Here is a 24,875-nt window from a genome sequence, read left to right as displayed (position 1 = left end):
ATCTATTCACAAAACCCCTATCTGGGGCATCTCACCGATTTTTGCTAGACAAATTGGGGGTTGTTTCACTACCCTTCAATTTGAGGGGGGATAATGAAGATCCAACCATCTCGAGTTTGAATGATGCATCCATGGTTACAGATTGAAATAATCAAACGAAGAAGAAGAAAAATGGAAAAGAAAGAGAAGGGGAAAGAGAACGAGTTTAAAAGGAAAGAGAAAAGTTTTCAGACAAAAGTATAAAGTAGAAAAGTTTTCAAACAAAAGTATGTTTCCCACTTCAATATGTTCTGTGTTGACCAAGGCATTGGATGCCAAACACATGGAACAATCACAGCCACAGATCTCTATTTTCACAAATTCAATCCCAGCCGTTGTTAATCTGCCAGCTGGATAAAATAGGAACTTGCTAAGAACCTTCCTTCACGTGCTAGTCATGTGAAGGAATATTTTTCTGTTACACAGCTGTACAAATTATGAGTAGACAAGTGTATAGGTTTTAGTATTTTTCTTAGCCTCTTTTATTTACAATAACGTGTATATATAGGAATAAACAGATTAATGAATACAAGGTGAAAATCAGCAAAATCAGTGTCTTCGTTGTGAACTATGATGAACCCATATTGCGGCTTTATGGACAATTTGGGATTTGAAGTCAACAAGGAATTTTCAAGAATGAATGAAATTGGACTTAAGGGCATATTTGACCCATAGTATAACGGTAAGGGCACAATTGACCCAATATTATAACGAAGGGTATAAATAAACTTTTTCCCAAAGTTCAGGGGTAATTTTGATCCTTTTCCGATACTACAATAATAACTGGGTTCACACACAAATATTTATAGATATATAATAGATTTCTTAATTTATATACAGGTTCCAGACAAAAGTTAATAAATTCACGTGAAATCGTAAATGGACTTTAGATCCACCCCGTGTCGCAACCTTGTTGTAACTAATCAATAGAGTAGTCAGCTAACTTAACTGCTTCGTAACTCAAATTTTTTCTTTCTCACTGAAGATGAAGGGGCGGATATAGCCTTTGGCTACAAGTTCTTCTGAACTCATAATATTTTTCGACACGAAGTATAGATATATATGTAAAAATCTACCAAAATCTACCAAAATCTCAATAAATATTAGATATGAACCCAGAAATTTAACATTAAGATGAGTTCAATACTGAAAATTTTAAAAGTTGAACCAATTAAATTAAAATCCTGAATTCTTCTTTGTTAAGATGTACTTTTCTTTTTTTTGCTTCATTTATACCTTTTTACTTTTTTAGAAATGTGTGGCAAACGACCCTCTCAAGTGTGATCTATTTCTTACTAAAGGTGAAAAACCGGTACTGCAAGCAAATAAAAAGCCCCAACCCGTTTAACCAGGAAAGTATACAGGCTTTTTGAGTTGCGAAAGATCCACTTGGTTAATAATAGATAATTCTATTTGAAAGATAAACAAATTGTTCTTTTTGTAGAATTCTTTACTCTTGATCAGAGGAAGAAGCAACAATCTTTGTAAAATGAGGTAAGATTTTTCAATTCTAACGTGTCTCTAATTCTAGGGGATACGTTGGTGATGCGATTCATGTTGAAAGCAAAAAATCATTTCTCGAACAGCCTCAACGTCCTCGTTTGATCCTTAGAAGGTAGACGTGGAAAAAAAAACTGATAGGAAGATATATATATATATATATATATTACTATATAATATAAGAGCAAATGTGAGGACTTTTGTAGTCCTCACAATAATTTCCCAATTTTTTAAAAACTTTTTAATTAATTACTTTTAGGTCCTAATCTTATTTATTTAAGTCAATTTTTTGGTTTTTTATTTTTAAGGTCTACTTTTCAAAAGCTATCGAACCTGGGGATTTTTGTAGTCCTCACAATAATTTCCCATTTTTTTTTTAATTAATTACTTTTAGGTCCTAATCTTATTTATTTAAGTCAATTTTTTTGTTTTTTGTTTTTAAGGCCTACTTTTCAAAAACTATCGAACCTCCTACCTCATTTTTCATGTTCTTTGATTTTCTGGTTGGTGCTCGATATCCGCATTTGAGCCCAATTAATCTAGATAATTCGCACTGTATCGCGCTTCTTCGGGGGAAGCGCTTCCTCCAAAGATTTTTTCCATATCCATGTTCGAACCGCTACTCCCTAATTAAGAGAGGAGCAGCTCCATCCGCTGCACAAGTTAAATTATGTATTTGTCTTAAAAGTTCATTAACTATGTATAGATTATTTATTTAGAGCTAAATAACTTCAGAAAATTAGGATACATAAGTTATAAATGTCAAATTCTGGCTCCACATTTGATTTGAAGTAAATAATTTCATCAAAATGGAAGTTAAAATATTAAAGGAGTGGAATGAAATTTTTTTCTTTCATATAACTACCCACTTGTGGACTACAATGGGTACATGACTGTTGTTGTTGTTGTACACTTATATTAACACAAATTATATTTATTTAGTTAAAATATCTACTTTTATATCTTGAGTTTAAGCACGGGCCTCACATAACTAGTATATATATATATATATGCACGGGAAAAGTTGTTTGACCAACCGGTGGCTTTGGAATATCCATATATATCGTGGTCGCTTTTGATAAAATTGAAGCCATGAGACGAGCAAGAAAATATTGTGAATCCTCATCATTAATAACTTCATAAACTAATTATAATTTTCAATTTTTATTTCGTTACAAAATGATTACAATTAATTAATCCCTTAATTACGTGCATATTAATTTAGGATAATCCGCTAATTATATTTTGCTTGTTATTCTACTAAAATAAAAAATTGGGCGAACGGACCAAAGAAATACATAGTACCTGTAACTTATAAGCTTGGATTGTCAAAGATCTATGATTAATAATTTCTACACAAATAAAAATGAATAATTAAATAATGTTTCAAATTAATGGGTAAACCGTCCATACTCCATAGCATCAAAACATTGTAAATTACAATCAATTAGACATCTTTTTCCTTTGGAATTTTTGTTTGTTTAATAAAAACAAGAAACAATTAGTCATATCAAGCTAGGAGACATGCCAGTAAAGACAGAGCAATTATTTAAAATCTCTGTTAAAATTACTGAATTCTAAATTAATAATTTTTACATCTTTAATATTTTTAATACGAATACGAGATTTGAATCAAAACTATTAAATTAGGTCGATTCCGTAACCAAAGCGCTTGCTCCGCTTCCCCTTACCTGCAAGGCCTTTAGAAAATATATTGTAAATCATTGGTCTTGATTTTTTTCTTTCAAACATTGGCTTTGATTATTTTTTCGATAATCTTTTTTGTTCCAAATTAAATATTTTCTATTTAATAATGAGGAATTGTTGAGCTAAGATTAGATTTACAGTTAAATGATTGCAACTCCAAACGGTCTTCGCTTATGTGCGGTTCTCCTTACTAAAATTTCCCCTTTTTCTCCATTATTCACCTATCCAATCCCACTCGATTCAGAATTGAAATTTATATGTGTTTATAGCAACTTAAATTAATATTATAATAATAACTGAATTTACAATCAAATATTTATAGATATTTAGTAGATTTCTTAAAATATATACAAGATTTGGATAAAAATTACTGGGTTCACTTAAACCCGTGATCGAACTTGTAAATCCGCCCCTGCTTTAATTAGGGTGGCAAAATTAGTGCATGGAAGTATGACCCTGGTTGGATTATTGACCTGCCATTTATTGGTCTTTTTTTTTTTTTTTTTTTTTTTTTTTTTTTTTTTTCGTGGATTTCCCTTCTTTTGGGGTGATCTTTAATTTTGCCCCTCAAATTGGTAGTTTTTAATATATGCCCTTCGCTTAACACCCAGAGGTCCTGGGTTCGAACCGAGGCTCAGTTAAAAAAAGAAAAAAAAAAGAAATTTGCAAGCCATAAGTTGGGATTTGCAGGGCAAAAGTTGGGATTCGCAGGGCATAAGTTGGACCCAACTTATGCCTTAATGCAGAAGTTTGCCTTAAGACAAACGTTCACCCAAACTTAGGCCTTAAGATAGAGGTTTGCAAAATTCCAGCAATTTTTTTTTTTGGCCTTAAGGTAGATTTTCAAACCCAATTTATGCCCTGCGAAGATTTTTTTTTTAAATTTTTTTACTGAGCAGGGGTTCGAACCTGAAACCAAGAGGCTTGTAGCGAAGGACAAAAATTAAAGACCACTGATTTGAGGGCCAAAAATTAAAGACCACTCTAGCGAAAGACAATCCTGCAAATTGCCCCTTATTGGCTCAACCTGTTTTGGCCTGTCAATTCAGTCCATCTAAAAGTTGGGTTATCCTATGTAATTCAAATTTATCCAAATATTTTTAAGAAGACATTTTTTCAGCTAATATGTTATATATAATCATAATAAAGAGAATAAACGGTTCTTAGAAATTGTAAAAGAACAAACAAACTAACTAAAATCTAATAAAAATTGGACAAGTTAGGTTATGATCCGCTTTTAGCTCATTTTAACCCAACTCATTTCAGCTGCCTAACTAAATTGACCTACTTATTTATTAACTTAACCCACTTTAACGTGTTCAAATTTAACCCAAGCCGCTCAACGACCCTGGTTGCAATTTACTCAATAAAGGAAATTCAGTTTCTTTTTGGTTCATAAAAATTTGCAGTATAGATAATTACCAAACAGAAAACAGAATCAAGAAGTAATAATTCTTGATTTTACAACATATGAGAAATCCCATCTCAAGAAGATCAAACAAAGAAAATAAATATAAAATTGATCCAATACAAATCATTTTTTTCATAACTAATTTAATTTCATGGACATTTTGGTCCTCCTCTCTTTGTCTTCCAATTATTGTAGCATGAACAACACTCTTTATTCCCAACGGTTCCTGGTGGAACACACTGACACCATTCACAACAATGGTTGCAATAAAACAAGCAAGGTTTTTTGTGAGATGTAGCTGAGCATCTCTTAATGCATGCCTCTCCACATTCTGTAGAACACAAAAAGTAAAAAAGAAAAGGTTAAAGTTATATACATTTCTTTTAGGGAAAAAGGTTAGATTTACCCCCCTACTTTTAAAAATAATTTATGATTTAAAAAGCAATATATTTTTCTATTTCTGGGTGTGTGTGTTTTAACCAAATTTGGGTTTAAATCAGACGTGGGTAGGATTTGAAGTTAAAATTTGGTTGGAACGATTAATCTAGAACTTGGATGACACACATTTTGTAAAACTTCACTGTTGGGGGTTGGTGGAAGAAGAAATTGGGGTGGGGTGGAGCCTACGGTGGGCAAATGGGTGGGTTTGGTTTGGTTGAAAATGGTTTGAATAAAAATGGGTTGGGTTTAAACCGCCCATATTTTAGGTGGGTAAATATGGGTTGGGTGATAAATGGCTGGGTTGGTTATGGGTTAACTCATATTATACAAGTGTAATATTATTTCAAATGTATGTTTATAATTTTTTTGTTTGTCAAGTTAAATTAATTTTTTCATATAAATTTCAGGGGTGAGGGGCGGGGGTGGGGGTAAGATTTTTTTTTCCATTTTTTATAATTTTTCTATAAAAGTAAAATATATGAAATTGATTTTTTTGGGGGAGGGGGGGGGGGGGGGGTGGAGGTAGGCGAGGGGGAGGGGTGGGGGACCAGAAATTCTTTTCCATTATTTATGAAAATTTTATAGAAGTAATATATGTGAAAATTGAAATTTGGGGCGGGGGGGGGGGGGGGTCGTGGAGGGGGTGGGGCGAGGGCAAGAATTTTTCTTTTCCATTTTTTATAAAACATTTATAAAAGTAAAATATTTGAAATTGATTTTTTTTTGGAGGGGGGGGGTGGGTCAGAGAGGGGTGGGGTGAGGTGGGGGTAAGAAGTTTTTTTCATTTTTTATAAAAGTAAAATATTTGAAATTGAAATTTGTGGGGTGGGGCGTTGTGGAGGGGTGGAGTGGGGGTAATCATTTTTTTTTTTCATTTTTATAAAATTTTATAAAAGTAAAATATATGAAATTGAATTGGGGGGGGGGGTATGGTGTGGGTGGGGGTAGGGATCGGAGTGAGAGATAAGAAAAAAAATTCTCCTTTTTTATAAGCTTTTTATAAAAGAAAAATAAAGTATATGAAATAAAAAAAAAGTGTGTGGGGGTGGGGGGATGGCGGTGTGGGTGGTGGGGTATCAAAATAAATTATTATTGGGTCTAGTATGTTCTTATATGGATACTCATATTTTACCCATATTTACCCATATTTTTATGGGTTAAAGAGAGATTTGAAGACTATATTTACCCACCTAAAATATGAGTGACCCAACTCACTAACATGTGAATAAAATGGGTTCAAATTATCACCTCTAGATGGAGGGGTGTATTAGGAAAGGGTGGTGAGGTGGCATGCCACATTACGTCCACCTCACTCAAATGCCATGTCATGCGGGGCGTTGTTGTCCATGAGGGAAGGGGTTAATGGACGGAGGGCCATTTTCAATAATGTTGTTGACGACACGGTGCTATTGTCCGCGAAGAATAATCGAGGTTAAATGTAAATATTTTTGAAAATAAAGGGGTAAATCTGACCATTTCCCTTTCTTTTATTGCAAAGAACGTGCAATCAAAATGCAAAACTTATTAAAGATAAGAGAAGATTGATTAGCTTTTACATCATAAAACTAATAGATAAAAGAAAGATTGTCCATCAAATAAAGCATGATTTAACCATGCAGGGCGAAGACGCATCGAACCAAGTGACATCCTTGATACCATTTCGTCGAGAAATTTAATTACTCAAACATATAGATCGATACTACTTAAAAATAATCCAAATAAACATCAATTTGGGAATAGAAGTTAAATCAATTAAGTTTAGAACCTCGTAACTCCAAACTCAAATATGTGTACAAGGCAAATTATGATAGTAGATCGATGTTATTTATAATCCTTGCCTGTGCCACTGTTCATAAGGTATTCCAATTTTACAATCAATATAGATTTACGATTCGAGAGTCACGTTTAAAGTAAAGAATATACTTTCGAACAGTCCTTGTTTTGAATTAATAAGAAGGTGGATATGAAAAGAAAATAATAATAAAAGAGAAAAAAAAAATGTCACTCACTATTTTTAGGCACAGGACAAGTTGTTGGACCAACAGGGGGTTGTCCACATTGATTAATTCAGCTTTTGACATTGAAGCCATGATGAGCAAAGCCAAAAAAATGTGAAGAAGACTCATCATGTATAACTTCTTCAAACCTCTTTTTATTTTAAATTTTACTTTTCATTGCAACGAATCCTTAGTTGTGTGCATATATATAGGCAATATTAAGTATGGTCATAATATTAAATTTGCAATCCATATTGTAGATTATGCTGCTAATGTAGCATTAATTTAAGACTTTTCTAATTAAGGACATAGATAGACATTATTAATTCTCCATTAAAATTCTTAAAAGATGAGATCAATTCAGAAGCATTTATTTATTAGTTTTAAATTTTAAATATAGCAGACAGAATTCCATTGGTCTAATCCGCCTCAAATTATTTGTCAATTGTCATGATTCTTTTTACACGCCTCTTAAGTCTTAAGAAACACTAATTATGAGTTTTTTTTATATATTTTTTTATATATATTTTACCCTTTATTCGTATTTGAATAATCATAATATCATCCATAATTGAGGTGTTTGTAGTTTGCAAGAACAATAACCACTAAGGGTGAATTGAGAAAATAAATTTTGTTTGAACTTCTAAAACGATAATTAATTTGAGACAACTATTTTTAAAAATCATGACATATAATTTGAGACGGACAGAGTAGTTATCTACTATAAATGCACGCGATGCTAGATTGTTTAGCTAAAACTTGCATTTATTAAATTAAAGACTTGCATTAGTGTAATCCATTCTGTACAAAATATCTTATTCTACATTGTGAATTTGTGATTTTAATGACGTAAAAAGGCTTAAGTATGTCATAGGATTTTACGAAATGGACCAATGATGCCACGTGTTAATAGTTGATCTCTAATATGCCCTTGCAGTTACAAATTTAGACCGTATTTGCTCTTACCCTAACGGAAGTCACAAAAATATAATTTGCCTCTAATTATGGGTTTTAGTATCAGATATTGTTATATGACATAATCCAAACTCTTCTATAGTAGGGATTTAGTAGCTCAGTTGGTTAGCTACCTGAACTCTCACCTTGTTGGTGAGGGTTCGAATCCCCACATTGTAATCTCTTTCCCCATTTTCTCTTCCCCTCCCCCCATGTAATAAAAACAATTAAAAAAAAAAAAAAACTCTTCTATAACTTCACCCCACTTTTATTACATTTTTTTGCGTGGATTGCCCTTCTGCGCTGGTCTTTAATTTTTGTCCCTCAAATTGCTAGTATTTAATTTTTCCCCTTCGCTTAAAAAATTGGCCGAAAATACCTCGAGGTTCTGGGTTAAAACCCCAGCACAATCAACAAAGAAAAGAATTTCACAAGGCAAGACTTTCGCAAAACTTCTGCCTTAAGGCCTAACATTTTCCCAAAATTAGGTCTATTCGGGCAAATGTTAGGTCTTAATGTAGAGGCTTGCCTTAATGCCTAATTTTGGGCAAAAGTTTGCCTTAAGGCCTAATTTTTGCTCGAATAGGCCTAATTTTGTTAGGAAACTCTGCCTTGCGATTTTTTTTTTTTTTACAGAGACGAGATTTGAACCCAGAACCTCGGGGTATTATGCGAAGGACAAAAATTAAAAACTAGCAATTTGAGGAGCAAAAATTAAAGACCACCCTCGAATAAGGGTAATCGTGCAAATTAATTTCTTCTTTTTTTGCGTGGATTTCCCTTCAAAGGCACTAGTCTTTAATTTTTATCCCTCAAATTATTGGTCTTTAATTTTTACCCTTCGCTTAAAAAAGTGACCGAAAATACCCTGAGGTTCCGGATTCAAACTCCCGCTCAGTCAAATTTTTTTTTTTTTAAAAATCGCATGGCAGAGTTTGGATTCGCAAGGAGGCAAACTCTACCGTCAGGCAAATAGAGTTTGCAGACAAACTCTGCATTGCGAATCCAAATTCTACCTTGCGATTTTTTTTAATTTTTGACTGAGTGGGGGTTCCAACCCGGAACCCAAAATTTTTTAGGCGAAGGGCAAAAATTAAAGAGCACCCCATATAAGGACAATCGTGCAAATTGCCCACCAAAAAACAAAGAACCCCACTTTTTTTTTTTTTTTTTGCGCGGATTGCCCTTTATTTGGGGTGGTCTTTAATTTTTGCCCTTCAAATTGGTGTTCTTTAAATTTTACCCCTCGCCTAACACCCCAAGGTTGTGAGTTTGAACCTCAGCTCAGTTAAAAAAAATCGCAAGGCAGACTTTGCAAAATTCTACCTTAAGACAAAATTTGGACTGCACATTTCTGCCTGTGCAGGCCAAATTCTGCCTGGAGGCAGAAATTCTACCTGTGCAGGCCAAATTCTGCCTGCAGGCAGAATTTAAAGACCACCATTTTGAGGGGTAAAAATTAAAGACCACCCCAGCGAAGGGCAATCCTGCAAATTGCCCCTTTTATTTTAGGCTTAACACATAGACAACCCCTTAAATTTTTCAGGATATTCCATCTAAACACCCGAACTAAACTCTGTGTCAATTGAACATCTCAACTCCTAATAAAATGTTTCAATTAGATACTTTCGATTCAAATTTTAGAAATTTTTTTACGTGTGTTTTCATTCGTCTATAGGGTAATTAAGTTAATCACATAAAATATGTCAACTCCTTTAATAATACGCATCAACCTCAAGTAGAAAATGTCTAGGATTTTACAGCTTATTGAGGCGAACAACAAACCCAATAGCTTCGACATATTGATAATAGAGTGTTTGAATTTCATGGTTCAAACTCCTTCAATTTTAGCTGAGTTTTATATTTAACACTCCATTATCATGAACACACAAGTTTCTAATTATAGCATTGTTGGACATGTGGCAAGCTTTAGTATTAAAAATTGTCATTATTCTCTAATTGAAGGACCGTTTGAAAAAGAAAAAAAAAGGGCAGATATTGCTCATATTTGTAACGGCGAGGGCATATTTGAGATCAATTATTAACGAGTAATATTGTTGGTCATTTTCATATAGTTCAGTGGCATATTTGAGTCATTTCCCTTTTAATATCTATACATTTCTTTTGTGAATTTAATTAATTCAAAATTTATTGCTATTTAGAGTATTTGTTTGTTAAGCATATAAGTTTCATTGGATATATGATTAAATTTCAATCTTCTCCTTTCAATTTTTGCTTACAGTTTTTTCAATTTACCATTTTGTAGATATAATATACTGCCATTATTAAAAATATTGATTAGAGAAACTCTTTTCATTTTTAAAATTTTATTCTGTTATTCAAAGTTCTTATATTGTTCAAAGTTATGAACATGCATTTTTGGGAATTGAATGCCTGAATGGTCACTCAATTTATAATAATTGGCCATCAAAATCACTCAACTTTCTTTTGTTTTCTAAAAGTTGTCCAACTTTGCCTAATAAGTTTCCATGGTAATTCAACTTTCCCTATTTAGTTTCCATGAACATACAATTTTCGGTACCTATTTGATGACATGACAACCGTAAATTTTTAGACAAAAATATTTAAAATATTAATATCAATATTTTAATTTATTTGGAACTAACCCATCCTAAATCCGACACAATCTTTAACCCGACCCGCTTAAAATGGGTTGGCTATATAAAAGACGTAGTTAAATGTCTCTAATATTTAAAATGAGAAAAGCTGAAGAACAATCGTACTCTTTTAGTTAAATATTATTAAGGGGCATTTCTTATATAGTCAACCCATTTTAAGGGTGTCGAGTTGAGGACGAGTTGGGTACTAAATAAATTTAAATATTTATATTATTTTTAAAAAAAAATTATAGTTATCACGTCATTAAACATGTACAAGAAATTATATTTCCGACTATAATGATCATGGAAACAAACTAGGTAAATTTGGACGACCATGTAAGCCAACTGAGGAAAATTGGATGACTTATGAAAAATAGAATAAAGTTGAGTGAATATAGTGACCAATTACTATAAGTTAGAGTGGTAATTTAGACATTCAACTCGCCTGTTTGGTTAATATTTTTGTACTTTCTCATTCCATAAATAATATTCAATTCGCTATATACTCAATAAACATACTCAGTTTCTTTTTAGTTCATGAGATTCTGTAATATGGATAATAATTTGATCATGATAACCAAACAGAAAACATAATAAAGAAATATTAATTCTTGATTTTAGCAACACATGAGAAATCCTTCTCAAGAGGATCAAATAAAGAAAATTAAACACTAAACTGATCCACCATTTTCTTCCATGATTAATTTAATTTCATGGACACTTGTGTTCTCCTTGCCGGTTGTACCAATCATTGTAGCAAGAACAACAATCTCTTGGCTCCCCAGCAATTCCTGGTGGAACACATTGGCACCAATTACAACAATGGTTGCAGTAAAACAAACATCTTTTTTTGTGACCTTTAGCTGAACATCTCTGAATGCATGCCTCTTCACATTCTGAAAAACACAAATAAAATATTTTAAAAATTAAACATAGCCGGCTGATGCATAGTATATATATAATGTGTGTATAATCAATATATAATTTATGTCTATCAAGTTGAAAAAGTAAACAATGAATTCAACCGACTATTTGTGTAGAGATTCATTTCTTTTAGGGCAAAAAGACATATTTATCTCTGTACTTTCAAAAATAGTTTATTTTTAACATCGTTGTACTTTTGCGAAGAAAAACACCCCTGGCGTCAAAAAAATTGTTAAAAATGACCATTTTCTTGGTCATGGACTCATGGTTAAAAGGCTTAACGGACAAAGGGGCCTTTTTAACAACTTCGTTGACGACATGGGTATGTTTGTTCGCAACGTATAACAGAGGTTAAATGTAAACTTTTTGTTTTGAAGTAAAGGGGTAAATCTGAACCTTTTCCTTTTTTTTTTAATTGCAGATAACATGCAATCTATGAGTATTTAATACAAACTTATCAAAGACAAGCGAAGATTTTAAACTTTTACAACATAAAACTGATAGACGAGTGTAGATTGTTCAGCTTATATCTATATAATATTAGGCTGGCAAAATCAGCCCATAAAAGCATAACCCGCCTAACTCGTCCAAGTTTGGGCTAATCATTGACCCACCCAATTATTAACTCAGGCTAACCTATTTCAGTCCATAAAAAGTTGGGCTGATATGCATTCCAAATTGAACCACGAGAAATCTTGTCAATACTAAAGAAAGAAAATAGTTTTATTAGGTACTAAAAAATTATAAAAAAACAAATAAATAAATTTAAACTTAGTAAGAATTGAGCGGGTCAATAACCCGCTCATTTATTAACTAAACACATTTTGACCCGCCCAAATTCAGCCCCCTCTCCCCCTCCACACACACATTTGACACCCTTATAATAACATGATTAAACCATGTAGGGCGGAGACACATCGAACCAAGTGACATACCATTTCACCTCGAAAAAATTAATTATACACACATATAGATCAATACTACTTGAAAATAATACAAATAACCATCAATTTGGGAATAGGGAGTAAATCAATTAATTCAGCTCTAGAACCTTTGCAACTATATACTCAAATACATGTACCTCGCCAACACCATAGTTCATAAGGTATCCCAATTTTCAACCAATATAGATTTGTGATTCGAGAGTCATGTTAGAAGTAAAGAACTACTTTCCGAACAATTTCAACGTCCTTATTTTGAACTAATAAAAGTGTGGATATGAAAAAAAGAACACAAAATGATAAAAAGAGGTACTTACTATCTTTAGGCACAGGACAAGTTGTTGGACCAACAGGGGGCTGAGCTTTTGACATTGAAGCCATGATGAGCAAAGCCAAAAAAATGTGAAGAAGCCTCATGTTAGTTTTCAATTTTAATTTTATCTCTGATAGCAATGAATCTGTTAATAGTGCATTATATATATATAGGCAAGATCAATTATAATCACAATATTAAATATGTAATCCATTTTAGATTATGCTGCCCATATAGCATTTACTTAAGACTTATCTTAAATGCTTCACATTGTGAATTTATGATTTTTATTTTATTTTATTTTAACTATAATAGAAGCGTGAGTTTAGGGACTGAGATTGACATGTGTGCTTAAATGCAATATATTTCGATCTTTAAGGGCAATTCAGACTTTTATGCTATTACCTAATTACATGTGTCACTACAGCATCACTTGAAGAGCCACCGCATCATGTTTATGAAACAATTGCGCATAATATTGGAATACATTATTCAAGTTGTAGACCCCCAATAGCAAAATGTATAGATTTGGAAGAATCGTACCAACTATAAACAATCCTCTCTAAACTTAATGTCCGTTTTTAATTTTTAGACTAACTGGCCCTTCCCTTGATCTCAATCTTCTCCTTGGAAGTTACACGAGTACGGTTAAATATAGTGTATATATTTTTGTATGGTCAAAGGAGATAATTAGCCTTCCTAATTATCTGTCGTTATCTTCCTACATTGTATATATGCGGTTCTTCCCTTTGTGAATAGGCAAGGAAAACATTTCCATAATCTTTCAAGTACTATTATAAGTCTACCATGTCCTACACTGAACATTTCAGACATAGATAAGTCCCATATGTTTGAAATGTTGGAAAAATAATTATTTTATTATCTCAAAAAGAATTATTAGTTTCTAATATTTCTATTTACAATTTCAACAATCAATTGGTACAAAAATTGAATTGCCTTAATGGCATTTATTATGGGAATATTTGATCCGTTGCCAGAAGGTTTTCTTCAAACTATTGATTGTCACATATTGATTTTTAATGAGCAATAAGTTGTCATTTTGTAACATATAATTTGAATTCATTGCAATTCAAATGATAACGTATTTGACCTCTTAAATGGTTATCTTTGGCTTATATTCATTTAAATTAAAATGAGAACGTTGACAGATCTTTAACAATGGTTTTCAACTACTACATATATATATAGTTCTATATATCTACTTTAGAAAGGCAACAAAGTAAAAACTTTTGAACACTTTTTCTTCGTTTAGTGGTGGATACAAAAAGATAATCTTTGTCAGTTTCTGTGCTCCTAGTTTATACTAGAAGAGCTTGTTGAATCCTGGGGGATACACCTATACAGGTGAATTATCCTTAAGGACAGTGTCTTTTGACACGCCTCAAGCTACAAGAGTTTCTGTGATTTCCGTAATATTTCCAACATGAAATTGCTGACAATACTATGGAGGAATTATTTACGCTTTTACAAATTAATGAACCTTTGTGGACCAAGTCCACAAGTGATGGCAGAGATGCACTTAACATCGATAGCCATAACCAGATTTTTCTAAAGGCTAACATTTTGTTGAAAAATCCAAATGTTCGTGCTGTCCCTTCTAGGGATTTAGGTGTTGTGATCATGAATTGTTTAGCATTAATCGACATGATCCTGGATGTGGTTACTTATCTTCTCGCTGGACTTCTCTTTATTTAGCTTTTAAATAACCTGATAGTGAACATTTTGCTCTGTTTACCCCTTTTTCATAAGTTTGTAGACCAAATGGTGAAACTTCGTTTGTGTGGGTTAGTAGAAGAAATGGTACTATATGCAGAAGACAGTGCCACAACCTAAATGTATTGATTCTCTGGTTCTCTCATTTCTTCCGTAAAGTGATTTATATTCCAAAATCGTAATGAAAAAATAGTTTTATCACTCTTCCTTCACATATAGAAGACATGTCATCTATCTAAACTCTAAAAAAGTCCTGAATGTAAGATCAAGAGTCCTCTTCATGGATTATCTCATCCTTACTTATCTTGACATGCCTTAAAGAAGCTTGCTTACAAGTGATTTTTCTAGCATAAAAGAAACTTGGCTATAAGTGATTTTTTATAGCAAAAATATTCTCATCTACTAGAAATAAGATTGTACATGTTGATTTGTTTACATTTTGCTATGCGGTAAACTGATAAGTATGTTCTTTGTTTATGCAGGATGTTCACGAGAAAGATGTTCCACATAGCACATTTAAGGAAAAGGTTCTTCTAATTATCAATGTTGCTTCTGGATGTTATACTCTGCTAGATATTTAGATTGTTTAATTTGTCTATGAAAGTTACTGGAAAATTATAAATCGGGTAAACTTTCTCAGTGTGTGTGTGCATGTAGTTATATGGTAGTCATTTTAACTTTTAAGTGCAAAATAATACTTGAACGTACATTTTACGAGCATATAAAATTATAAAAGAAATAGTAACAAATTATGATGTCATCCATGTGTTTCAATTAAAGGAGATTGAAGATGAATATGACGAAAAAGGTTCTGTGGCACTGACCAAATGGAATGGCTGAAAAAGTTGTAAAGCACGACAGATTAGCTCATTCAGTTTTCACATTGCTGGCTACCGTGCGCTAACATAATCTAGTGTTTATATTATTTTGTCTTCTAAAAACTTTGATTTCTTATTCATTTTGCTCTGGGTATGGGCTTATACTAGGGGTGGTGTACATGGATCGGGTTGGTTCGGATTTCTTAAACACCAAACCAAATCAATTGCGTCGGGTTTTTAAATTTATATACCAAACCAAACCAATAAAATTCGGGTTTTTCAACCTCGGGTTTTCTCGGGTTATTCGGGTTGTTTTCGGAATAGTCTTGATACAAAATATATAACTTTTACTTCAAATATTTCTTTAGTCCTAGTAAGATACAACTATGTAATTAAAATGTTTCATAAGAAAATAACACAAAATGTGAGAAGAGTGATGACATTGTATTAAAATATTCAACAAAAGATAATAAAATCGGTTAAAATAAATATTGCTAATTAATAAGCCATAAAGAAAATGACCATAATCTAAAAATACTAAGTCATCCTAAAATAAGTACGGCTAATAAGTATTAATTACATGACAAGAAAAAAAAAACTTAAGTAATGTATTTTCAGTCTCTAAACCAATTATGCAAAACTAAAAGGAGATATATCCTACATTATTGTCATTCCTAGTAGTAAATTGAATTTCTTTTGTTAGTATTAGTGTTGAGTTGGTTTTGGTTTGGACTTTATATGAGTTAATAACATCCATAGGATATAAAACCTATTCACATTCAAAATTCTAATTTCAAGCTTGAATAATATGATAATAGATAAAAAACTACAAAAAAAAAAAATTAAGAAATATTTATAAATTACATTACAAATAAATATTTTTATGTATAAAATATTTTAAAAATTGAATACATGTAATGTCGGGTTGGTTTGGTTCGGTTTGACTTTTTTTAGCTAAAACCAAACCAAACCAATTATGGTCGGGTTTTTTTTTCAACACCAAACCAAGTCAAACCAAACCACTAATCGGGTTTTTTTCTCAGTTTGATTCGATTTATCGGTTTGGTGCGGTTTGTCGGTTTACTTTGTACACCGCTAGCTTATACAATGGAAAATTGTTTAAATTTTTTCCATTCAGTATCCAGTTTTGTCACTCAAATTCATGAGTATTGTCTAAAAATATAATACAAGTATCCTTCACTAATACAATCTAATTTCTTCCAAAAAGGTACTTTAATAATATCCTAGAGAAACTCGATAAAAGAATATTCTAGAGAAATTAGCATGAGCTAATAGTTTGCTTCAGCCGAATGTAGGGAGTACTGGTAGTTTTCCTGATAAACTTCCGTTGAGTATTGTTGATAGATTTTTAGATTTTCCTTGCGCGTTCACTGACTGATGATTGCTCATTTTTTCAGGTTGAATTTAATGGAGGGATTTTTAAACATCCTGGATAAAATCAAACATATATCTGCCAAAAATGTGGATGTGTCTCGGCCAAAAAAAGATCTGTTTCCAGTAAAGTAATCTTTGGCTCATATGATTTCTATCTTATGATTTTTCATGCTAATGAGGCTCGTGTATGAATGACCTTCCAAAGAGAGGTATCCAACATTGCAGCAGATACCAAAGGTACTAACTGCTAACCATCTGTCTTTACCCTGCAGAACGCATCAGAATACATAAACTCTTGATACTCTTTCTCAACATCCTGAAATTTATTTTTGTCATGTCTGAAACTACTCTGGAGTTCCTACATGCCGAGGGAGGTTTCTGAAATATTTGTCGCATATTGCCTATCATTGTTGGAACGTGATATAGCTGGATGAAAATGGTAGGTATCATATAGCTTTGTACGTATACTCAGTGACGGAGCCAAGATTTTCACTAAGGGGGTTCAAAAATATAAAAGAGTAAGAAACGAGGAAGCCAAGCAGAGGCGAATCCAAGATTTAAACTCTATGTGTTCAATTTTAAGATTTGTAGCATTGAACCAATTATATTTTTAAAGTTATGGGTTCATATCTACTATTTATTACAATTTCAGTAATTTTTTACACATAAACTTATACTCGTGTCGAAAGTTTAGGGTTCAATTGAACCTCAAACTACAAGGCTAGATACGCCTCTGAAGCCAAGGGGGTTCAGCATCTAATAATTAAACATACAAAAAATTTAACTTTGTGTATGCATGGTAATTTTTCGCCGAAGGGGGTTCGAGTGAACACCCTGGCTACCACTTGGCTCCGCCCCTGTGTATACTGATTTATTAGTGATTTGTGCTAGATATAATGGTTAATAAGAAATATAGAGTACATTTTTTTATTTTTATTTTTTTTAGAATGAATTGTGCACACTGGTTTAGGATTGCATTGTGATACATGGTGCAGCTTCCGCATCAATTTCGTACTAAAAGTAGGGATGCTACAAGAGGTTTTGTTGGTTTTGATAGCAGAATTTAGTATCCAAGAAAGAGGATGAAAGATCTCAAAGGGTGTGATCTTTTCGATTTTTTTGCTGTCACTTCTCTTCGAGTGGATTCACGAAGATCATTTTCCTGGCAGAACTCAAAGGGAAATAGGGAAAACAGTGTAGGGAGTAGAATGTGTTTGGGATATTTCTCTGCTCCATTGAAGATATTTTATGGCAATTTGATTAGCATTTCAAGTAGAATCTTGAGGAGGGAGATGATGTTGATCGAACTGGAGAGTTAGATTTCACTGGTACGATGAAGAATTCACTGCGAGCTCGCATTAGTCCTAGGTGTTGTACAGAGAGCTTATAAATATCTCATAATTCAATTAATCAAACCGGCGCTTAATTTGGTAAATTCTGTTTAAATCTCTTTCATGTCTTTTTGTATTACAACATCTTTGTTCCGTTGGATTAAACAACAAAACTCCTATCCAGTGGCTTGTAGTTGAATAACCAAATAGCTACCTTTGTGTTTTTTGGTTCACTGGTTCTGCTGTAATGACATGAAATTTACAGATAGCATGATTTTTACTCAATTAGCATATATCTAGGGAGTTCTTCTATATTGCTAATCAACGAAACTCACACTAATCTATAGTTGTATTTCGGATGTGTGTGGTTTGCTTAAAAGTTTATATATGTGAAGTCAATCCATATAACTTTTGCTTAAGCCTGATTTATAAGGAAATATACATACAGTAGCACATTCAATGTTGCTGATTTTATTATAATGTAGCCAATGAATCTTAAAAAAAATATAACAAATGATATTACTTATAGCAATCAACCAAGTCAGCTCGGGATTCTGTTGACATTTGAGACCATTTATATATATTTTTCTGAGCAGCTTTCTTCTTTTACAGTGTCAAGCTGGAATAGAGACACAGAAGAGTAAGGCTAGCAACGAATACAAACTCTCTGGAGCTTGTCTTAAGTGCTGGATTGGAGATTGATGTATTTAGTATTTGTATTATGAATGTTAAAGTGGGCATAACATAATGTAAGGCTTTGGGTGCTTTGTTTTGTTATTAGTATACATTTCCAGATAACAAAGCCATAAAAGAATAGAGGCAGAATATGAGTAATCTACCAGATAGGTAGAAAAGAAGCCACACTTCAGCCATGATTTTAAGTTCATGTAAAATTTTGGATTGCTCCTTGGATGTGGTTGTATTATTGTATCCTATCTGAATTTATATGGTTTCGTACTGTTTTATTACGTAGCACCAGCATATTTAATGAATCACTACCTATCTAGTTTTAATAATATATAGGGAAAGGGACAAATATATCCCTAATGTATTTGATATAGACCAACTTTACCCTCCATTTCAAAAGTGTTTCGTTCATAACCCTGCCATTAGCGAAATGGGCTAAATTTGCCACTATTGGTTGACGTAAACTGTTTCCCTATTAAAGATTGGAGTTTATTGTCTTAAAACAAAAAGAAATGTAACATACTGAATTCCCACATCTAATATAAGGGTAACTATGACTCGATCGTGTAAAGCAAATTTACGGTCTTATACCTTTAATTTCTGCATCATAAACTCAACCTTTACAATACTCTAATTCCATTCCCAACAGCACGTTTTAAAACTCAATTAGTATACATTGGCATATAAAACAAGAGCAACTTCATTCCACCTACAATATGTCTTTATATTACATAAGATTGACTAAGAAAACAAATTAAATAAAAAAACTCATACCCAATTTACCAACAAAATGCCATTTTCAAATGCCCCATAATATTACATAAATTGACTAAAAGCTGATTTCGGCTCTCATGTTGCAATGGTGGACAAAACAATGCAATTCAGTAATAACTTATTAATGGAATCAGAGAACAAGTTGGTAAAAATTACTGGAAATGCTTAACCTAATCAAATTCGAATTTGGAGAGGTGGGCCAGATTTGATGGTGAAATCGAAAAAACTAGCCAGAATATTGGAGCTGATGAATAACCAAACAAATTGGTAGATATTCTAATTTCTAACGGTTTATAATCAAGGGGGTGGTTTACAATGGCGAGGGGGTGGGGGTTAATTATTAGAAGGTGGCATCAATTTGGTTTAAAAAATATATAATTTTTAATAGGAAAAAATGGTTACAATTTGCCAATAATGGCAAATTTGGGTCATTTGGCTAAGGACAGAATTATGAACAAGACACTTTTGAAACTGAGGTAAAGTTGCTCTATATCGAATACATTAGGGGTATAAAATCGTTGGTCAACAGAGAATAAGTCAAAAATGCCTATAACTGAACATTGAGAAAAGCTTGACGATTAGCATAAAGAGCCTGTTTGGATGGGCTTATGCCTATAAGCTGCAAACAGCTTATAAGCTAAAAAAAATAAGTTGGGGTAGTCTAACTTATTTTTTGGCTTATAAGCTGTTTTCAGCTTATAAGCTGCTTTAGATAAGCTAAGTCAAATGGGCCCAATTATTTTTTTGAGCTTATTTTAAGCACAAAATGACTTTAAGCTGGCAAGTCAAACACCCAAAAAAACTAAAAACAGCTTATAAGCAACTTATAAGTCAATCCAAACGGGCTCAAAATCAAAGAGAATAATATTGTTGCCCGTTTTATTGAATAATAAATGAACATGAAGAGAGTGTGTGTGTGTGTGGGGGGGGGGGGGGGGGGGGGGGGGCGTGACTGAAAGAGTTGGAGAGAGTAGGAAGAAACATGTCATGATACTAGAAAATCTATCAACGAGGTTGATAATTTAGAGAACAAAATAGTCATTAATTTTATAACATTGTTGGTCAACAGTCGAATAAGTCAGAAAAAATGCTTATATCTAAAAATTTAGAACATATTGGCGATTTGCATAAATTTTAAATTAAAAATATGATTTCACTCATTTTATTGAATAATAGACGAACATGAGAGAGAGAAGGGAGGGAGTGAGTGAGAGAGTTAGAGAGAGTATCGGGGAAACGAACCTTTTTGTTTCAGTTACCTTCCTCTTCTCTCTCTTTTCTCTCATCCTCTCTATGAAATGTGCGTATTTTTTCCTTTACAAACTTTTTTTTTTCCCTTCATTGATTTACAAGATATGAGCTTTGTTTGATGAATCTAATGCCTTCTCATGTATGTTTTCTCATACCCCTTTAATCTTTTGTATATGAATTGTCATGAGAATTTGTGTTTACAAATCTCAGATGTTTGAATTGAAAATATTTATGGTTCATCTTTAGTATTCTCTTATTTATTATTTAGGCAGAATACCCTCATTCTTTTTGCCCGAATTCGGATGTTTTTTTTTTTTACCTTCAAAATTTGTGTATGAACTCTCATGATTTTACAGATCATATCTATCTTTTTGGTTAACAAATCTTGGGTTTTTCTCCTTGATTTCTGCATTACACTTTTTATGTTTGAATTCTGTAAAACTTTCCCATCTCTAAAAAATGATTATTTTTTTGTTCTTATTTTTTTAAATCTCATCTCTAAAAAATGATTATTTTTTTGTTCTTAATTTTTCAAATCTCATCACGAATTATAACCCAATCCTTACAAAATTTTCAATAAATATATATTGATCAAATCAAAGACAGTGAATGCATACGCATTCAGTGTCCATCGCACTAGATCCGCCACTGCTTAAGAAAATTTGCTATGTTATTTTTTAATTTCAATTGTTCATAGGCTTTTGAATTCAACGCGAAATCTCTCATCTTTTTTTGCATTTTGTAGGAGTTACCTCACGGGTTTCAAATTGTGGACACGTTGTCAGTGGTGGCAAGAATACTAGTCCACTAGAATCTTCTAGAAACCAAGGAACACTTGCAAATACTTTAGGGAAAAACTAAATGGATTCAATTACCACAACTCCTGTTCCAACTTCTGACATTCCTATTAATCAGGGTAACAATCGGGCAATGTCTCATAGGCTTTCCGCCCGCTTTCCTTCATCAAAAGATGCCACTTACCCTGATGACATAGTTAACGAATTCGGTCACTCACCATTATCTGGATCGAGACGAGGGATGGAAACAGGCACGAGGAGCAGGACGTTGAATAGAAATTCAAGTAAAGCTCATAGAGGGAGCGCGAGCGCAAAATTTGACCCTTCAGTGTCAATGAGAAGATCAGGCATGCATAGCGAGGACGATGAGGAGGAGTCAGAAGAAGACGAAAATGAGGAAGAGAGCGTGGAAGATGGAGATGAAAGTACGAAAGAGGGAGGGGAGGAGCCAGTGAGAATGTCATTGATGGCATTGTTAGCAGAGTCTGAGGGGTCATCGTACATGATGGGAGAGGACGAGGACGAGGATGAGGACGATGGTGGTGGCGATGTTGGTGGAGGAGAATTAAACAATTGTTGTGTTTGCCAAGTAAGACACAAAGGTGCTGCATTTGTACCTTGTGGGCACTCATTTTGCAGGTTATGTTCAAGGGAGCTTTGGGTTGAAGGAGGTAATTGCCCACTTTGCAACAATTTCATATTGGAAATTCTTGACATTTTCTGATCACTTCATCAAATGTTGATCCAGTAATTTTCACATATTCAGAGTTGCTCTACAAATTTTGTCACCTTAGATTTGTGTTGTTGTTTCTTTTTATTTTTTATTTTGCATTTCTTCTTGTTTGTGGGAGGTAGAAATGTATCTAGTAATTGAAGTTAATGAATACAGACTATTACTGCACCTACTAACTTTTTATAGCAAGAACATGAACATTTGGTCCTACTTTGGTCTTACTTTCACAGCATGTCTTTTATGAATTTTTTATACTGATAACCCAAATATCATAAAAAGAAAAGACCTGTTTGAGGTAGTGTATTATGTTTTATGAAATTGTTTTGGATAAAATGTCCAGTTTTCCATTCTCGTATGAGGCTGAAAAGTGTATGGGCAACAAGTCGGCACGATGTGATTCATCATGCTCAAACATGAGCTGATCACTCATTAGGGACGGTTTACAGATAATCAATTTTTTATAAATGAAAAGAAAATTGGGTTCACATAAATGATCAAGACCTCGCAAACAACAACACTCCTTTCTCATATGAATTTTGGAACTGAAGGCAATCATTGAGCGAATTATATCTTTTTGTGTTAGTTGACCTACGCCCCCACCATTATTGTTGGGCTGGGCCTCAGCTTCAAACTGTACGTGGGACGAGTTTTTGCCTCATACATCTTGGGCCAAAGACCCGTCAGTTCCGGTAAATGATCTAGGGCGTGTCAGCTTGGTTTTAGTTGTCAAATTGCCCTTGTATAAGGACTTGACATATAGACCAAGAAAAAAAAACTTTTTTTTGTTTGACAAAATTAAGTTTAATTTTTGGGCCAATTATTTTGATCCTCATTTTTCTACTACTTAGAAGAGGGAGTTTGGTCGTTCCTCTTCGTCGTCCGTTGATGGGCCCCATTAAAAAAATAAAAATTGGGCCCTATATTAAATAGGCCCTAAAAAAAAAATTGTGGATCCCATATATATTAAACAACAATTAATATTTAAAACATATTGTGGGCCCCATATTAAATACCAACCAGTATTATAAAAAAAAAGTGGGCCCCATATTAAACACCATGCGTATTCGTAGCAAATACTAATATAATAAAGTTTTAAATACGGAGCATAAACTACAATGTTATATTAGTCGTATTTTGAACATAGTATCCCATATTGACAAAATCAAGCAACATATGTCGTCCCTCTTCGTCGTCCGTTGATGGGCCCCATTAAAAAAAAACTTTTGGGCCCTATATTAAACAGGCCCTAAAAAAAATGTAAAAAAAAAAATTGTGGATCCCATATATATTAAACAACAACTAATATTTAAAAAAAATTGTGGGCCCCATATTAAATACCAACCAGTATTATAAAAAAAAAGTGGGCCCCATATTAAACACCATGTGTATTCGTAGCAAACACTAATATAATAAATTTTTAAATACGGAGCATAAATTACAATGTTATATTAGTCGTATTTTGAACATAGTATCCCATATTGACAAAATCAAGCAACATATAAAAAAAAAAAAAAGGTGCAGACTTTGTATTCTTAACAAACACTAATATAATAAAGTTTTAGATACGGAGCACAAATTACAATGTTATATCAATCGTGTTTTGAACATAGAACATATAAAAAAAAAAAAAAATTGGGCCCCATATTAAACAGGCCCTTAAAAAAAATTGTAAAAAAAAATTGTGGGCCCCATATATATTAAACAACAACTAATATTAAAAAAAATATGGGCCCCATATTAAACATCATCCAGTATTAAAAAAAAAGGTGGAACCCACCACATCCAAACTCACGGGAAAAAAAAAGTGAACCCCATATTAACAAAATCAAGTAATATTAAAAAAAAAAAAGTGAATCCCATATTAAAAAAACAAACAATGTTAAAAAAATTGTGGGCCCCATATTAAATTTCGTGCGTATTCGTAGCAAACACTAATATAATAAAGTTTTAAATACGAAGCACAAACTACAATGTTATATTAATCGTGTTTTGAACATAGTATCCCATATTGACAAAATCAAGCAATATATATATAAAAAAAATGAATCCCATATTAAAAAAATAAACAATGTCAAAAAAAAAAAAGGTGCAGACTTTGTATTCTTAGCAAACACTAATATAATGAAGTTTTAGATACGGAGCACAAATTACAATGTTATATCAATCGTGTTTTGAACATAGTATATATATATAAAAAAAAAAAAAATTGGGCCCCATATTAAACAGGCCCATTAAAAAAAATTGTAAAAAAAAATTGTGGGCCCTATATATATTAAACAACAACTAATATTAAAAAAATGTGGGCCCCATATTAAACACCATCCAGTATTAAAAAAAAAAAGTGGAACCCACCACATCCAAACTCACGGAAAAAAAAAAGTGAACCTCATATTAACAAAATCAAGCAATATTAAAAAAAATAATTATGGGCCCCATATTAAACACCGTGCGTACTCGTAGCAAACACTAATATAATAAAGTTTTAAATACAGATCACAAATTACAAT

At 32.7% G+C, this 24,875-nt stretch overlaps 3 protein-coding genes across 4 annotated transcripts; 1 reads left to right on the top strand and 2 right to left on the bottom strand.

Moving 5' to 3' along the window:
• Window positions 1-4,613: 4,613 nt before the first annotated feature.
• On the bottom strand, window positions 4,614-7,270 carry LOC132604935 (uncharacterized). The gene is made up of 2 exons (XM_060318291.1): window positions 7,108-7,270; window positions 4,614-4,988 (listed from the first exon to the last, which is right to left on the bottom strand). The coding sequence occupies exons 1-2, from the start codon at window positions 7,225-7,227 to the stop codon at window positions 4,665-4,667; spliced, it is 444 nt and encodes a 147-aa protein (XP_060174274.1). The 5' UTR covers window positions 7,228-7,270; the 3' UTR covers window positions 4,614-4,664.
• A 3,903-nt stretch (window positions 7,271-11,173) lies between these two features.
• On the bottom strand, window positions 11,174-12,986 carry LOC132604934 (protein RSI-1-like). The gene is made up of 2 exons (XM_060318290.1): window positions 12,853-12,986; window positions 11,174-11,566 (listed from the first exon to the last, which is right to left on the bottom strand). Exons 1-2 carry the CDS (start codon window positions 12,950-12,952, stop codon window positions 11,382-11,384), a joined length of 285 nt encoding a protein of 94 aa, XP_060174273.1. The 5' UTR covers window positions 12,953-12,986; the 3' UTR covers window positions 11,174-11,381.
• Window positions 12,987-20,786: 7,800 nt separating this feature from the next.
• LOC132604933 (uncharacterized) lies at window positions 20,787-22,592 on the top strand. Of its 2 annotated transcripts, none has more exons than XM_060318288.1 (2): window positions 20,787-20,887; window positions 21,584-22,592. In XM_060318288.1, exon 2 carries the CDS (start codon window positions 21,700-21,702, stop codon window positions 22,357-22,359), a length of 660 nt encoding a protein of 219 aa, XP_060174271.1. In that variant the 5' UTR covers window positions 20,787-20,887; window positions 21,584-21,699; the 3' UTR covers window positions 22,360-22,592. The 2 variants fall into 2 exon arrangements, with proteins under 2 accessions (XP_060174271.1, XP_060174270.1); XM_060318287.1 differs by having other exon boundaries at window positions 20,787-20,977.
• The last annotated feature ends 2,283 nt before the right edge of the window (window positions 22,593-24,875 follow it).

This window comes from Lycium barbarum, chromosome 8 (assembly GCF_019175385.1).
Source record: "Lycium barbarum isolate Lr01 chromosome 8, ASM1917538v2, whole genome shotgun sequence".
NCBI lineage: Eukaryota > Viridiplantae > Streptophyta > Magnoliopsida > Solanales > Solanaceae > Lycium > Lycium barbarum.
The sequence above is the reverse complement of the archived record's forward strand: the minus strand, read 5'-3'. Positions and strand labels throughout refer to the sequence as shown.